This window comes from Solenopsis invicta, unplaced genomic scaffold, assembly GCF_016802725.1.
Source record: "Solenopsis invicta isolate M01_SB unplaced genomic scaffold, UNIL_Sinv_3.0 scaffold_12610, whole genome shotgun sequence".
NCBI lineage: Eukaryota > Metazoa > Arthropoda > Insecta > Hymenoptera > Formicidae > Solenopsis > Solenopsis invicta.
In genome coordinates this window covers 1-16472 of record NW_024105246.1, presented here as the reverse complement: position 1 = coordinate 16472, position 16472 = coordinate 1, and the positions used below count along the sequence as shown (strand labels likewise).

The 16472-nt window shown below is 29.1% G+C and overlaps 1 protein-coding gene across 1 annotated transcript; it reads left to right on the top strand.

Moving 5' to 3' along the window:
- Nucleotides 1–3049: 3049 nt before the first annotated feature.
- Nucleotides 3050–16142, top strand: LOC105203156 (phosphatidylinositol phosphatase PTPRQ). The gene is given in 23 exon segments (XM_039459262.1): nucleotides 3050–3215; nucleotides 4247–4314; nucleotides 4431–4626; nucleotides 4754–4872; nucleotides 5161–5356; nucleotides 5629–5943; nucleotides 6193–6455; nucleotides 7724–7802; nucleotides 8146–8684; nucleotides 9473–9729; nucleotides 10894–11137; nucleotides 11516–11587; nucleotides 11709–11843; nucleotides 11916–12056; nucleotides 12118–12312; nucleotides 12438–12631; nucleotides 12719–12759; nucleotides 13001–13215; nucleotides 13957–14085; nucleotides 14163–14317; nucleotides 15076–15188; nucleotides 15191–15210; nucleotides 15512–16142. Coding segments are annotated over 23 exon segments (3858 nt in total). The 5' UTR covers nucleotides 3050–3088; the 3' UTR covers nucleotides 15557–16142.
- Nucleotides 16143–16472: the final 330 nt, after the last annotated feature.

The following is a 16472-nucleotide window of genomic DNA, read 5'->3' as shown; positions in this document are numbered from 1 at the left end:
TATTATTTAAAGTTATAATAAGAATTATTATGTTATTAGTATATTATTTATTTAAAATTAAGCAATTAATCAAAATTAGTTAAGCAAAGGAAAGTTAAGGAAAATGAAAAAACGAAGTTGATTAAAATACAAGACAAAAATAATTTGTGAATTTAAGACTGACAAAAATAAGACAAATATACTTTAATAAGACTCACAAAATTTAAACAAATAAAAAATGGTTCAGTCTAGTGAAAATTAGCGCAGTTGACAATGCGCACAAAGATTCAAATTTACAATTACTTTGTTTATTTTATAAAAATTTGACAAGTTTAAATGTTTCGACTCTCTTTGGATTCATTCTCAACAAAAAACAATTAAATTTTATAATCTAATAATAGCAATTAATTATCTGGCCATCATCAATATTCGGCTAAGAGTTGAAACGTTCGAACTTGTCAAACTTGTATAGAATAAACAAAGTTATTGTAAATTTAAATCTTTGTGCGCATTGTCAACTACGCTGACTCTCATTAGTCTTTGCATCATTTTTTAACTAATAAAAATGTCAAATATAAAATTTGTAAGCCATTAACGGCGATTCTTATATAGCCATATGCATCAAATTACGTTCAATGAAAAATGCACTTTGCAACTATTGTACAATTCATCAATGTGATTGGTTTTTACCCTTAGTTCGTACTGGATTTGAACTTGGTTTAGTTAATGTTTTCGTATTCAGCGGGCAAAAATATAACGTCAAAATTTTAAAATAAATGATGATTTTGAGAGTTAATTGTGTTCTTTAGCCTCTTAATGCCATTTTTCTGAAGTGGTAATTAGAAAATATTTATACAATTGACTTCTGACTTCAATAATTTTTTAGATTTTATTGATCTCTATGGACTTCTGAATTCATTATGATTCATAACAGTTTTTTTTTTTTTAAACCATTAACAGTTTTCATTGCACTATTTTTTTAAAAAATTTATATGATTTTATCTTTGCAACACGATGCAAAATTTTTTATAACCTGTTTCTTTGAGACAATATTGTATGACTGCTGACAACTGATTTAAAAAAAAAAAATTTATTAAATAAGCCAAGAACTCCAAGTAGCCACCATGAAATTCATCGGATTTCATGGACTTCATTTTATCGTACTAGCGGGTTAAACACCAGGATTCAACAGTGATCACACCCACACATTTTTCTCAACATTGTGATGTGATCATTGAACAAATTTATACTCAGTGGACAAAATTACATCGAAAATACCTGTTTGCATTAAAAAGTATCGCGAATTTTGAATTTTCGCGGGTTACGTATATTCGAATTTCGATCTTTTTGTGGCGTTATGTTGGTACTCATGTCTCTCACTTATGCCGACAAGCTCGGCCATTTTGAATGTTCACTTAATTGTTGACAGCTGCTTTGCTTGCACGTGTTTTGGATCACCTTCGATTTTTACCTATTCAAAAAAATGGATCAAAGAACCTGTATCAAATTTTGTGTGAAAAACGAAATTAAGTGCGCGGATGCATTCCGAATGTTGACTGTGGCATACGGAGAAGCTACCTTGGACCGAAGCAACGTTTATCGGTGGTACAAAATGTTCTCAGAAGGCCGAGAAGATGTGAACGACGAAGAGCGTGCCGGACGCCCGAGCACTTCAACAACAGACGAAAAAATTAATGAAGTGGAGAAAATGGTATTGGCCAATCGTCGAATCACCGTTAGAGAAGTTGCTGAGGACCTAAACATATCGATTGGCTCGTGCCATTCGATTTTTATCAATGATTTGGGCATGAGACGGGTCACCGCGAAATTCGTACCAAAATTGCTCAATTGCGACCAAAAACAGCATCGCATGAACATTGCTAATGAGATGTTGGACTCTGTCCGCGACGACCCAAATTTGCTCCAGAGGGTCATAACTGGTGACGAATCGTGGGTTTATGGTTATGACGTGGAAACCAAAGCTCAATCATCTCAATGGAAGCTGCCGCACGAACCAAGACCGAAAAAAGCGCGCCAAGTTCGGTCGAATGTGAAAGTTTTGCTGACAGTTTTCTTCGATTGCAGGGGCGTGGTGCATCATGAGTTCTTGCCACAGGGTAGAACGGTCAATAAGGAATATTACCTGCAAGTTATGCGCAATTTGCGCGAAGCAATCCGCCAGAAACGCCCGGATTTGTGGAAGAACAAAAATTGGCTTTTGCACCACGATAACGCCCCTGCTCACACATCGTTGCTTGTGCGCGACTTTTTGGCCAAAAACAACACACTAATGATGCCGCAGCCACCGTATTCCCCAGATCTGGCCCCCTGTGACTTTTTCTTGTTCCCTAAACTGAAGAGGCCCATGAAAGGACGACGTTACGCTACGCTTGACGAGATAAAGACGGCATCGAAGGAGGAGCTGAACAAGATAAAAAAAAATGATTTTTTGAAGTGCTTCGAAGATTGGAAAAACCGTTGGCACAAGTGTATAATATCTCATGGGGATTACTTTGAAGGGGACAAAATAGATATTCATGAATAAATAAATAATTTTTGAAAAAACACAAAATTCGCGATACTTTTTGAACACACCTCGTACATCGAAAATACCTGTTTGCACTTATTTAAAAAAAAAAAAAAAAAAAAAAAATTCTGCACAGGTACATTACGTGAAAAGAGCTGTTTTTAAATTACTATCCTCAAAAACAAAAAATTGTACTAATATATCAAAGTGCATTTTAAGAGTCGATACTTCTACGTAGTTTCGACAAAATTTGAAAAAAAGATTTTCTACCGATTCTACGTCATAAAATCCATCAAAAAGGTCATTTTTAATGTTAATTTTCTCAAAATTTTAAACCAATTATCAAATTTGAAATTATCAAATTCGTATCTAACAGGCAAAAATACATAAGAATCACTATTCATTTAATACAGTGACCCTGTTGTCCAGTATAATTTACTAAAATTACTTATCAATCGATATAAATCCAGTTATCATCTTACATTCGGTAACAAAATAAAAAAAAGAGATCAATTTTACAGTTTTCTTTTACAGGAACGCTTCAAATATAATCAGCACTCATGGAACAAGTTCTTTCGAAATATGACAAAAGTGACGAAATATTTTGAAAACCTGGAACCTGGTTTTACTTATCATATTCGTCTAAACTTAAATATTTCAGGTGTACAAATACACAGCGATTGGAAAGTAGTTGAGACTAAATGCAATCGTTAGTTAATATTAGTTTAGTTTATACAATGTTTATATTTATTTATAATTTAATTATTAATAACTTATCAAAAATTAATAAATGATCCCAGCAAATATGATGACATAGTAATAACGTTAAAAGTACTTATATTTATGGCCATTGAAGTGATCCACAATGTATGTCTTTTTTACATGATCTTAATGTCGTCGTCTTCATTTTTACATCTCCATAATTAATTATTACCCTTTATTATTATATCTACATGTCATCTTAAATATGCTATATGTAATAATTTACATAACATAAATTATATTTAAATTGAGAAAAACGGCTGTTTGATCAAAAGTGGATCTTAAAAGTGCTCAATAATAACTTTCGAGAAGAATTTATATACATTTAAGTTTCCCGAATTCCGCGCTATATGTTTACCGCACTTTAAAACGCAGTTATTAAATAGAACAAAAAACGTAATATCACAAATTAAATTACTAGTCAATTTACTAATATTAATGTTTCAAAAAATATTGTATCAAATTGACATCGATTCAACGTCAATACGATTTCATTACCATTTCTTGTTGGAATACATTATTTCAACCAAATTTTAGATTTACGTCGACGTTGAATCGACGAGAATACAATAGTTGAATAGTGATTGATATTTTATACTCTCTCGATGTCGAATCAGAATTTTAAAATTCGGTTTTCGATATTGCATCAACCATATAGTTCTGACTAGATAACAAATCATTACCATCATGTTTATTGGAGCAATTATCACACAATCTACTACATAATTAACAATTTTATTATTTTTAATAAAACAAATTGAAATTATTAAACAAGATTATTCTTATTTTACATGTTTGGTATGCAGAAGCAGTTTTAGTTTTACACAGTATAATAGAAAATATTTCAAAAAAGTAATATAATAACTCTAAATTATTTAAGAGCGCGTTAAAAAGCTATCATAATTTTATTCATCTCAAATTATAAATAAAATATTTTAATTTTTTATCTAATTATAATATTTATGTTTAATGATGTAGCGGCTGAAAACTTCGACGTAACACCAGAAGAAAACGGCATCATAATTGATTTACGAATCAACCCAGAAGTATGTAGATGTTTTATATTACATTCGATCAGATTTCTTTTAATCTTTGTATAATCTCATTTTTATTTTTAACAATATTTTAAGACAAAAATGTGTCTTTGTTCTTTTTATTACAGCAATTATATTCATGTCCGGCAAAGTGGTATTATCTGATAATTCACAATGTAGATACGAATGAAGAAATCGTTTCTAAATTACTTCCATCTTTTCTATATAAGTTTCAACCATTATCAACATACACTTTGTTTAATGTGACTATATCTCACGAAAATCATGTGTTATTTTCCAAAGAAATTCGTACGCTTGAAGGCGGTAAGTTCAATTCACATCTCGAAAATATATCAAAGAAAATACGAATATTCGTTTCGGTATGTACGCATTATTGTGTAAATACTTAAATTATATATAAATTATAAATAAGTTTTACAAATATTTACAGTTCCATCCAAAGTGTTAGAGCTTAAAAGTATATTGTCGGCTACCACACAACTCACCTTAATTTGGAAGCCTCCACATAAACCAAATGGAGAAATAGTGCGATATGAAATAATGTTGAAGGTAATAAAAGTTAAACGTATTTAAGAAAATTGATTATATGATGGAATTAATTAAAAACCTTGGAATTGGCAATTGGAATTAATTAAAAACCTTTTATTCCATTTTAATATTATTCAATACCTCAAGTAGGTTTATCAATTATCTCTCAAAATTGCGTAAAATTTAAAATACAAATCAAATGAAAATTAAGCTCACAAACATACGAGTACATTTATTTTAAAAATTATGGATACTTTTGATTTTAAAATACTTTCATTTATTATAAGTAGATGATTGTGTTAATTTTAGGTTAATGAGTACTATGGCTGTCGAGACTTAAATTTATCAACGCCGAATAATCATATTATTGAAATGTCAGCCACGGAGCCAAGAATCACAATTGAGGATTTACATCCGTACACATCATATAGTACGCAGGTTATAGCTCATAACTCACGTCATTTCAGCTCAATCGTAGAAACAACTTTTAACACAACACAATCTGGTATATATACATACATACATACATATATATATATATATATATATAACATTTATTATAATTAATAATACTACCGATAACGCTAATTTTATTCTATTTAGTTTATTATTTATTAATTTTAATAATGCTTTTCGTAACAAACTGAAGTCTTATATAATTTAAACGGATAGGACTGTACTAAATTTATTTAAATATAACGTTATGTTTAAAAATGTATATTTAAAAATACATGTGTATATAAAAGTCAGAAAAGAAGAAAATTAATGGTTTTATAGAGATACCATCAGAAACATTTAGTCAATTGAATGTACATGAATGGATATTGTCATGGCGTCCGCCCGAAGATTGCGCAACAATTACGGGAACACTCTACGCCAAGGTAATAATACAAGGCATTAGTGACGCTGTTAAATACTACACTGTGTCTGAACGGACTGATTGGAGTTTCATCAATTTGGATGTATTGGTATTAAAACAAAAATTAAATGGTAATGAACGATACTTAGCAACATTATACGTAATAAGAGATTACGACGGCAAGGAAAATACCACTGCTTATCAAAAGTATGAATTTGAAACTCCGTCATCAGGTAAAACTAAATATTTCTATACAACACAGAGAATTACTTGTTTATTTCAATAAAATATTAGAATTATGTTGTAGCAACTTTGTAACGTTTTGCAATATTATTAAAATAATTTTGTTGAAATATTGCTGAGATATTTTGTGCCGTACAAGTTATTATATCATGATTTTTTTGAATTTAATTACTAATTTAATAAATTTTGTTTAATAACTTTTTTTTCAATAACAATAATGTTTGTAATTAAAATAACAGCTCCACCTAAAGTGACCAATTTAGAGGTTGTCGAAGTTGATACCCGTTATACCGCTACCATGATGTACCTGAGATGGCAAAGTCCAATTCCACCTCTCAATGGAAAATTGCATATTTATGGTGTTCAGTTATGTGACAGAGACGTATTATATTCGAATAATTGCTTTATTATTAAAGTTCCATTGAATAAATCTTGTGATTTGTGGGATGATTATATATGCGTAGATGTGATTGCAGATATAAAGCTCTTTAAAACAATTAAGGTAAAACAACAGAAGAAGGCTGCTAATATCAATATACACAGACCGCCAAAAATTCAGCAACGGCAAAATATCTCAAAAATTTTAGGAAAAAGTATTTTAGATAAAAATTATAGGGTTTAAAAATATCTATTTACTGATCTTATCAGTTTGACCTTGGATGGCCTCGCCAAGGTCAGATCAAAATTACATTAACCTTTTTAAATAAAACATCTTATTTTTTATTTTAGAATCTAATAGCTGGTGCCAGGAGCTTTTCAAAACACTATAAATAAGTTTATTTTTGTTGAGTACTTTCCGAGATATGAGGCTTGAAAGTTACAGTACTGTAGCTTTCAAGTCTCATAACTCGAAAAGTATTTAATAAAAAATAACTTTTTTATAGTATTTTGAAAAGTTCTCAAAATTGACTACAAGAAAATGCAATAACAGATAAAGAATATTAGAGCATCGGTAGTTTTCTAATTAAGGAGTATCGGTATTTCTCTAATATTTTCTATCTTTTAATGCATTTTCTTGTAGTCAATTTCGAGAACTTTTCAAAACACTATAAAATTATTTTTTTTTAATTTATTTTTTATTAAATATTTTTTGAGTTGCGAGGCTTGAAAGCTACAGTATATTGTAACTTTCAAACCTTATAACTCAAAAAATACTTAACAAAAATAAACTTATTTATAGCGTTTTGTAAATCTCTGGGTACTAGTTATTAGATTCCGGAATCAAAAATAGAATATTCCGTTTACAAAAGTTAATGTGATTTCAATCTGACCTTGGCGACATTATCCAAGGTCAAACTGATAAAATCAGTAAATAGATCTTTTTGGACCCTACAACTTTTACCTAAAACATTTTTTTCCTAAAATGCTTAGTTTTTGAGATATTTTACCGTTGCAAAACTTTTGGCGGTCTCTGTACATATATCTTCTAAAGTAATATCTCTTATTTGTCGGAAAATAAACATTGCATTTTATTAATACTGATGAAAATATGAGCTACAGATATAAAGAAATAAAAGTTTATAATTCATATATCCATGACTTGTTTCAGTTAAATAAAATTAGTGAAAAACAAATTCGTTAAATGCAAAATTTCAAAGTTTTTGTTTAAGAAACTTAATCCGGAAGCAAAGTGGTGTATTGGCATCGGTAATCTTCGTCTGCTAAATTTCATGATATTTCTCATATTTTTAGTAATTTATGATGCAAAATAAGAAACAAAAATTATGTGGTAGATATAAAATTTACTATGATATAAAATATATGTTATAGGTTTTCGCATACAATGTGAACGTTACTGAACCAGGACCTCCAGTTTTGGTGCCTTATTATAATATGTACCAGTATACAAGTAAAATTTCAAGCTTAACAAACAATTTATAAATTTAATATATTATAAAATTTTTCCATTCAAAACTAATCATAATAAGCATAATAAGTTAATGTTGCTTATTATTATATATTACAAAATTTTCGTTTCGATTAACTTTTTTTCGTTGCGACTAACATCTCTTTACCAGCAGCATTTATTTTAAAAACGAGAAATGTCCTTCATTGTCATTATAATTGTTTAATCTATATTGTGTCTAATGAATAATTATTTAATAGTTTCTTAGATTATATTTATAATAAATTATAAATTAAGGTAAATATTTTTCCGAAATAATACAAATTAAAATCAGACTATATTTTAGCGCCTGACGCACCTGGAAATTATACTTTTACGATCAGCAATAACAGTGTGATTGATCTAAAGTGGCTTCATCCTTGGAAGACAGGTGGTCATCTTGAGTCTTTTAGCATTCAAATACAAGTAATCTCATCAAATCTAAGATTTTTCCAATCAATCAAGAACGAAATAATCAAATATCCGGTGACTCAATACATGCGTAAATACAGAAAACAATTGTATTTATTCCCATCAACACAATATAAGATCCATATTCAAGCTGTAACATTTGCAAATAAATCTAGCAGCACAAAGTTCGTGAAAATCAAAACACCTTCAGCCATAGCTTTTGATGGCATTTTAGAGGTCATAAATGATGATTCAAGTTCCACAATATTAATAAATATACCATCAGTTTCAAACGATACTCAAGAGAGTATGTTGCATATCATAGTAAAAGGCTCTAATTATACTTGCGAGCGATTTTCTAAAATACCAGAGAATTTACGAACGCTAGCAAGCGTGAAGACAAATGAAATGGTTTGGCAAGCTGCTGAAGTTTCGGTAAGAATACAAAATAATTGTAAATTCTATGTATATATAGAAAAGAAAAAAATGTGTATATGTACATATATATAAAAGTAAGAGTGGGATAAGTCGCGCAGATAAAATCTGATCGTAAAACGAAAGATGCCGTGGAAAGATAATTTAATTCCCTCCATTCTGCTTGAAATCATTTTGACGTGTTGAATCATATGTGTTGAATTATAATGAGCAATGTAAGAAAAGCTTTTTTCAGTCCAATTTAAAACTATTAGTTCCAGAATAAACCAACCCAATAGGATGAAGTCGTTTCTTCGTTAGAGATTTAATGTTATGGATTATGACCCACCGTGGTAGGGTCGCGATTTTTGGTAATCGCAAAAAATTTTTCAACTATGATAGAATCCGAAATTGAATTTCGCGATAAACTATAACTGTATTAAAATCCTTATATAATACATGAGAGTGATTTGTGTCGATATAAATATAATATTAAAAATATTCAATAGAAGTAGAAAATAAGTGCATTCTTCACACATTATACAATACCACATATTTTTTAAAAATAGATGGATTTATAAAATTAAAAAAATAAGAGTGAAATAATGTAAACAAATAATTTAATTCCTCTATTCGCTTTTTCATAATCTCTGAAGCTAGATTGGTCGCGGATGTTTGGCATTTTAATAGATGGATCACGATCCACATAAGTTTAAAAAACTCTGATTTAAATAATTATCTAGATAATTTTATACAGATAATGACGATTATTGTTCAAAACCAAATATCTGTGCTTTTGATTTTGACAGACAAAAGAGTTAGCACCAGGAGTATTCAGGGTTGGCGACAATAAAACTTACGGTAATGGGATCAATTGCCCATTAAAACCTGATTTTTATGAGATAGTGGTTATCATAATCGAACAAAATTCAAATAGGTCAATTATGCTTTCAAAATCGATTCGAATCAATAACGTTTCACCGACGTTTTATAAAGCGTGGCTAATTACCGTATCCATTATATTATTCTTCATCCTGACATCAGTAGCATCCTATTTGTACCGAAGGTATAATATCTTATGTTACATATTTTTCAAATTAGTAATATTGTTCTTATTTCTGTTTACTAATATCTGGTTTAAGCGTTTTACATACACTCTTTGACAAATGAATAACGCACAAACATAATCTTTTTTCCCACTTCATATTCTATTGTAGATGTATCTTAAAGGAAAATCAACTTAGGAAGATGAAAGTAAAAATTTCTATTTAAATAATCTTTAGAAGATTAAAACTTATTTATAAGTTTGATGTACGCATAAGCTGTAGAAAATAATGTAGTCAAAAGTAAGTAAATGTTAAAAATAAAAATGTTATACAGAGTGTCCGTCCATAAATGTCCGAGCAGATATCTCGTAAAGAATTAAAGTTATAAAAAAGTTTAATAACAGAAATTGATATGACTCTTAGTCAGCTACAAAACGCACGTAAATAAATGTGTTTTACTCATCACCTTTTTGAATTATGAAGATTAACGTAAATTTTTTAAATGGGTACTTATAATTTTTTTACATTTTTACATAGTAGAGGTAATTTGCAATCAAAATTATATTCAGAAATAAGTTGCTATTACGCATCGCTTACGAGATAATCGGTATATTATCATTGGCATGTAATAAATTTTAAGTTTTAATATAGTCAATACAAAATTTTGAAAGAATCTCGTACGATTTATGTAAAAAAATATTAGGAATTGATAAAATTTTTGTCAAGAAACTGTAACATAAATTTACAGATATTTTTTTTATTCAAAACAAAACAAAATAAAACATGTAAAATTTTTATTTATTCTAATTATTTTTAACTTACTTTTTATTTTTGTCATTAAATGTTGATGATATAAAGTAAAAATGTAAAATATTGAAGAGATACTCTTTAAGATACCGGTACGCATTCAGCAAGTTTCCATGTATGTATCAAATTAATATGAAAATAATTGCGCACAGTCCGTTGTTCTTTGCAATTTTTATGGATTTGATTTTGCTATGTTGCAAATTTTTAAAAAGATTGTTGTACAAATTTCTTTTACAAAGTTATAATATTTCAAAAATCAACAATTCTATACTTGTGCGTAACCTTAATTTGTTAAAGAATATAGAACTTGAGCTGTTGAAAGTATAAATAAAATTATGATAGGACACAAATTAAGTCTGCTACAATTATACATAAAATTTTTGCAGAAAAAAACAACAACGAAATAAAGAACAAATAAAGAATGGAACAGAATTAATGGAAGATTGGCATCATTATGAAAGTATATCTTCGATGCAAGCAAGTAATCCAGAAGCGTTGGTAACTCCTATTACGAAAGACAAGGAAGAGGAGGCGGAAGTGGTATCATTGATAAAGGTGGAAGATTTTGAGAAATATGTCAAACAAGCGATACAGTCAGGGTTACTGGATAAGCAATACAAAGTAAGTTCTTGACTTTTATTTTAATTGTTGAATTAAATTAAATTGTCTTCCAAAGATATTCGGAAAATTTTACAATTGTACAATTAATTTTAAATGACGTCAAATTTCAACGAATAGAATTTTCAAATTTTGAGCAGAATGAAATTATTTTCATTACTTTAAATGGCTATGCTAGTTTATAATTATGTAACAATATGATAACAAAATGTTGCGATATCAAGACGTTTAAAAAAAAAAGAACTAACTCAGCCATGTAATAGCAGCAAATTTTCGCTCAACAAATGTAAAAATCCACACGAGAATCTTATTGCGCGTAAAAAATTTGATCATGAACGGTTTATACTTATGTAGTAACGTACTAATATTAAATTAATATAGGCGACAAAACAGGTGATAAAGAAATATACGGATGACACTTCTTCCGATTACATTACCGCTACATACATCACCGTAAGTTCTGAGTCTTAGTAAGAGTATCATAATATTGAAATACCAATTGTTATACTTTTGCATCAATTTGATGTTAAAACAATAATTTTCTTATTTGATTGATAATTAATTATTCTAAAAGGGTTATAAAGAAGAGATACGTTATATAGCGACACAAGAACCCGAATCAAATACTGTCACCGATTTCTGGCATATGATTTGGCAGAAAAACGTTCTTATTATTTGTATGTTAACAAACGTAGTCGAAAATGGAAAGGTAATTCTTTTGCTTAAATGAAATGAAATTCTTATTCTTTTGCATAAATATCAAGCTTAATAATTATTATAGACAAACTGCGAACAATATTGGCCAGATATTGACAAGAAAATGAAGTACGGTGACATTACTGTATTAAACGAAAAGCAAAATATCTTCGCTTATTACTCTTTTAGAACATTCCAAGTGACTTATGAAGAGGAAACTCGAAAGGTACCAATTTTTTAAAATACTGGACACAAAACTATTATTAAACAATATATCCATTATATAGATAGAACATTTACAATACACGGCTTGGCCTGACTATGACGTGCCATTAAATACACATTCAGTTGTCACATATTTCAAGACATTGTTAGCGTTATCACCAAGAGATGGATCGGTGGTAGTTCATTGTAGTGGCGTTGAAAAAACGGGGATTATTATTTTGTGCGACATTTGTCTCCGTCGAGCAAAGGCCGAAGAGGTGATAATGAAATTTCGTTTAATAATTTTTGTAGTAACGCTATTTCGATATAAACAAATCAAATATTCACTTTAATATACGGATTGTATTAATAGTCATAATTAAATTGCAAATAAAATTGTCAGGTAGTCGATGTTCTCGAAGTAATGGAATCCATTAGAAGCGAACGAGATAACATGATTAATATGCAGCAATATCTCTTTGCGCATGTGGTGTTAGTAGAATGTTTGTTTTCCATTTCAACTACAGTTCCTTGTAATGAGATGTTAATTACGCGAATCAAGGAATTGAAAGAACAATCGCCGGTTCTTCAGCAAAGGTATAGCTTAGAAGTTTCATTTTAATCTTTATCTTCGAGCTGATTAAGCTAATGTTAAAAAGTTATTTATGATTTCATAATCTTTAGATTACAGGACACTGCATGGCAAGATAAAATACTGCGACAAGGTACGTCTCCCTTATTTTTGTTGGAGGGTAATCGAGCCAAAAACAAGTTTCCAGATTTGATTTCAAGTTTGTCTGCGTACATTGAATTTTAATTTATAAACCTTTAAAATACTAAGTTTTGACTATTTCTGTGTTGTGCAGATCATAAAATTAAACTAGTATTTTGTGTAGTGATCAATCTTAGAGATAATATTGTAGAAGCTTTAAACGTATTTCGAATGAATGAATCATCTTTTTACAGATAAAATCAGTACAGTATATTTGAAGAAATATCCGGCATTGGATAAGGACAGCGATAACCTATATGTTGTTCATGTAGACGGAGTGAAACTTCAGAATCAGCATCTAGCTACACAACTTCCCATACAATCGACGATTAAAACATTCTGGCGAATGATTGCCGAATACAAGGTTGAACTTATTCTCATGCTACAACCGCCAGATTTGCAGGATCCTGTACGTGCATTTTTTACAAATTAATAAAAAACAAGAAAAATAGACTAAATTTGCAGAATATACTTTCTAAATCTACATCAATGAAATTTTACTCTATTGCAGTGCTAAAATTATCATCAGTAACTAATTATAATAGTCATTGAGCGATTTGAATTAAGAACGAGGTCTTCTCACTAAATTGTAGTACTTTGTCACCGAAAGACGGTGCATATATTATTGATTGATGTAGTTATGAGTTTAAAAATCAGACTATTTACTATCCTTCAGTGGGCAATACACTGGTTCTAATTTAGAGAGTAAATTATATACTTAAGGCAAATATTATGGTCATTTTTTAATATTTTTGAATTTATGAGCAATTATTTAGATAAAATAAATCAACTGAATAATTGAGAAAATTTATGGAATATATTAAAGTCAAGTACATCAAAGTTATTATAAAAGAAAATGAATAATATTTTCGTACGTACTGTCTAAATTGCCAAACGGAATGTATTATTCACTGAAAAACAGTCTAATTTTATATATTTATAACTATAACTATATCAGTTTATATATTTATAACTATAACTATATCAGTCATAGATATATGCATTTCACGGATTTTGGTCAGGGAGAATATCTTCTTTTTAATCAGAATCATTGTAGTCACTAGCAGTTATAAATATTGCAAATCAGTAAGATTTTACTGTTTTATATTTAGAGAGTAAATATAATTATTTATCTTTAAACTTTTTTTAGGCTTGCTGTGAGATCGCTCCTACAAGCGGTGTGTTTAAACTAATCCCATATTTGCATATTACTGCGAAAGAAGTCGTGAAAGAGAAATATTATACATCACAAAAATTATTGCTCGTTGATAATTCCGAGGTACATCAAATCAATAGCATAACTTTACAGTTTCTACTTACCATTACCTACTCTACATGATGATCCTTTTGTCGTAGGAACCTCCAAGAAAACAATATGTAACTATAATGTGTTTAACGGAATGGAAACCCGGAAAAGATCAACCACTGCCTCCAGTTGGGTCGATGATAACGTTTTGGCAAGCAGCTGAAAATATCACGAGAGTTAGAGGACCCACTGTTACACTTTGCCAGTAAATAATAACATATTATTTTATGTATATAATGTAGATATGCAAATTCAAATTGATACGAATCAAAATCAAAGATTGTTCGGTTCAATTTCGTTTTCCGATTCGAATAAATCGATAATCTCGAATCGTCAAGGAATCGATTTTAAATCTTTCTGTTTTTAAATGTTTAACATATTAGTTTATAAAATCTGCATTTTATATTCTGTGTCTGGTGTTTATTAATAGTTTATTAATTCATAAATTTTTTTTTTTATTATATAGCATCCTTGTGTAACACAATTTTCTTGGTGAAACATTTTGTTAAAGTAATAATTTTCTCATTAGAAAAAAAGATTTGCAACAGTATTTATAACATATTATTATATTCAAAACAACACGTAATGTAAATTTGGGAAAATGTGACTTTAATTCGATTCACATTCAAATTTGAGAGATTATCAAGAGATTCATATATGGTTCAATATAAAAATTTCAATTAATTTCAAGCATATTATAAGAGATTTGATTCGATTCGATCACGAAGATGTTTGATTGGCACATTATTAGTATAAAATTATTTAAATTTTGGGAAACTATTACACTTCATGTTTGCTTTAAGTAATATAAATTGTTTTATATTTTACTTGAATTTTAATTCTTTTATTTTTAAATAATCAATTCAGAAGTAAATTATTGTAACAATTTTTCCAATTACCTATTTGATTCGTCTTTTCAAATCAATGTTACTCAAAACTTTCATAAGTAAAACGATCTTTCAGTGACGGAATAACTGGATGTGGTCTCTATCTAGCATTGAGTTTCTTGTTGGAACGAATGGTTGTCGAAAAAGAATGCGATGTTTATTTAGCGGTGCAATCTATCAAACGGTCAAGAATGATTTTGTTTCTTCTCTGGTAATGTATCAAATTCATAATAGCAAACGGAAATATTGATAAGAATCTCATCGATACAAAATTGTAATCGATTCTCCGGTGATACAACAGATTATAGAGCTGGTATTCATAGTCAATTCTTATATTTAAGGCTGACCTAAAATCTTACCATGTCATCAACCAATCACGGAGACAAACTATTATCTCCAGACATTACTTGAGGATTTTCAAAGAAAGTTTGATTATGAATACTACTCTATTAGGAAACTTCAGAAACACATAAATGGTTAAAAATTATTTATAAATTTTATTTAATATTTAGGAACATCTGGAATATTTATATGATGCTGTGGAGGCTGTGTTTTAGGAGTTTTCCATAGGCTATGCGAATTTTTTGTAAAGCAAAAATAATCAAGCTATATTCTCGCATACACATACAGCAATGCTTCGACATAGCATCATGCACAAATCATGTGAATATTCATAATGAAATCTCCGCACTACGAAGAGGGTGAAACAAAGATTGTCGAAGACTTTCTTCAATAACTACAAAGATGTAATCGTACTACCGCGACATTGAAGATCATAGTGAAGAATCTTCCTGAGAAAAAAGTCCACCGTAAAAGAAAATAACAATGTTTTAGCTATATTTGAATTATTTTTTAAAGTTTAACATTCTTTTTTCATTATATAATCATAATCAATTATTGATATCATCTATACTGATTGTATAATTTACTGAAATTAAGGAAAAGCAATTACATTTCTTAATATAATGTTTCACACAAGAATTGTTTGTGAAATTCTTAAACTTGGAGCAAAAATTTAATAAATAATTTATAGTTTTTACTAATCTTAAAAAATAATTTTAAGTCCATAAAAAAGTTATAAACGAACGAGACAAATATTGTATTTCACAAAAGCATATATGTATAAAGTGTATGTAAATTTTACAAACTTTTTTTATTGGCAAGCTTAATTGTCGATGCAATATTGGCATCATTGGAAGGACTGTATTTGATACTTTTCCTCATGCCAAGAATGTTTTTGATTAATCAACTCTAGAACATTTTCGATTTGTACATTTCAATAGCGTGCGACAAAATAAACGATCATTCGCAAGCGATATTTGAATAACAACTAAACTAAGAAGACTAGTTTTTATTGAAACTGAAATCTTTACAAACTTTCTTGAAAATCGTCTTCCAGTGAAAGGAATGACAGAGAATAATGACAGAAAAAATGACTCGCGTTAAATCTTGTTCAAGCCAAAGGTAGTTTGT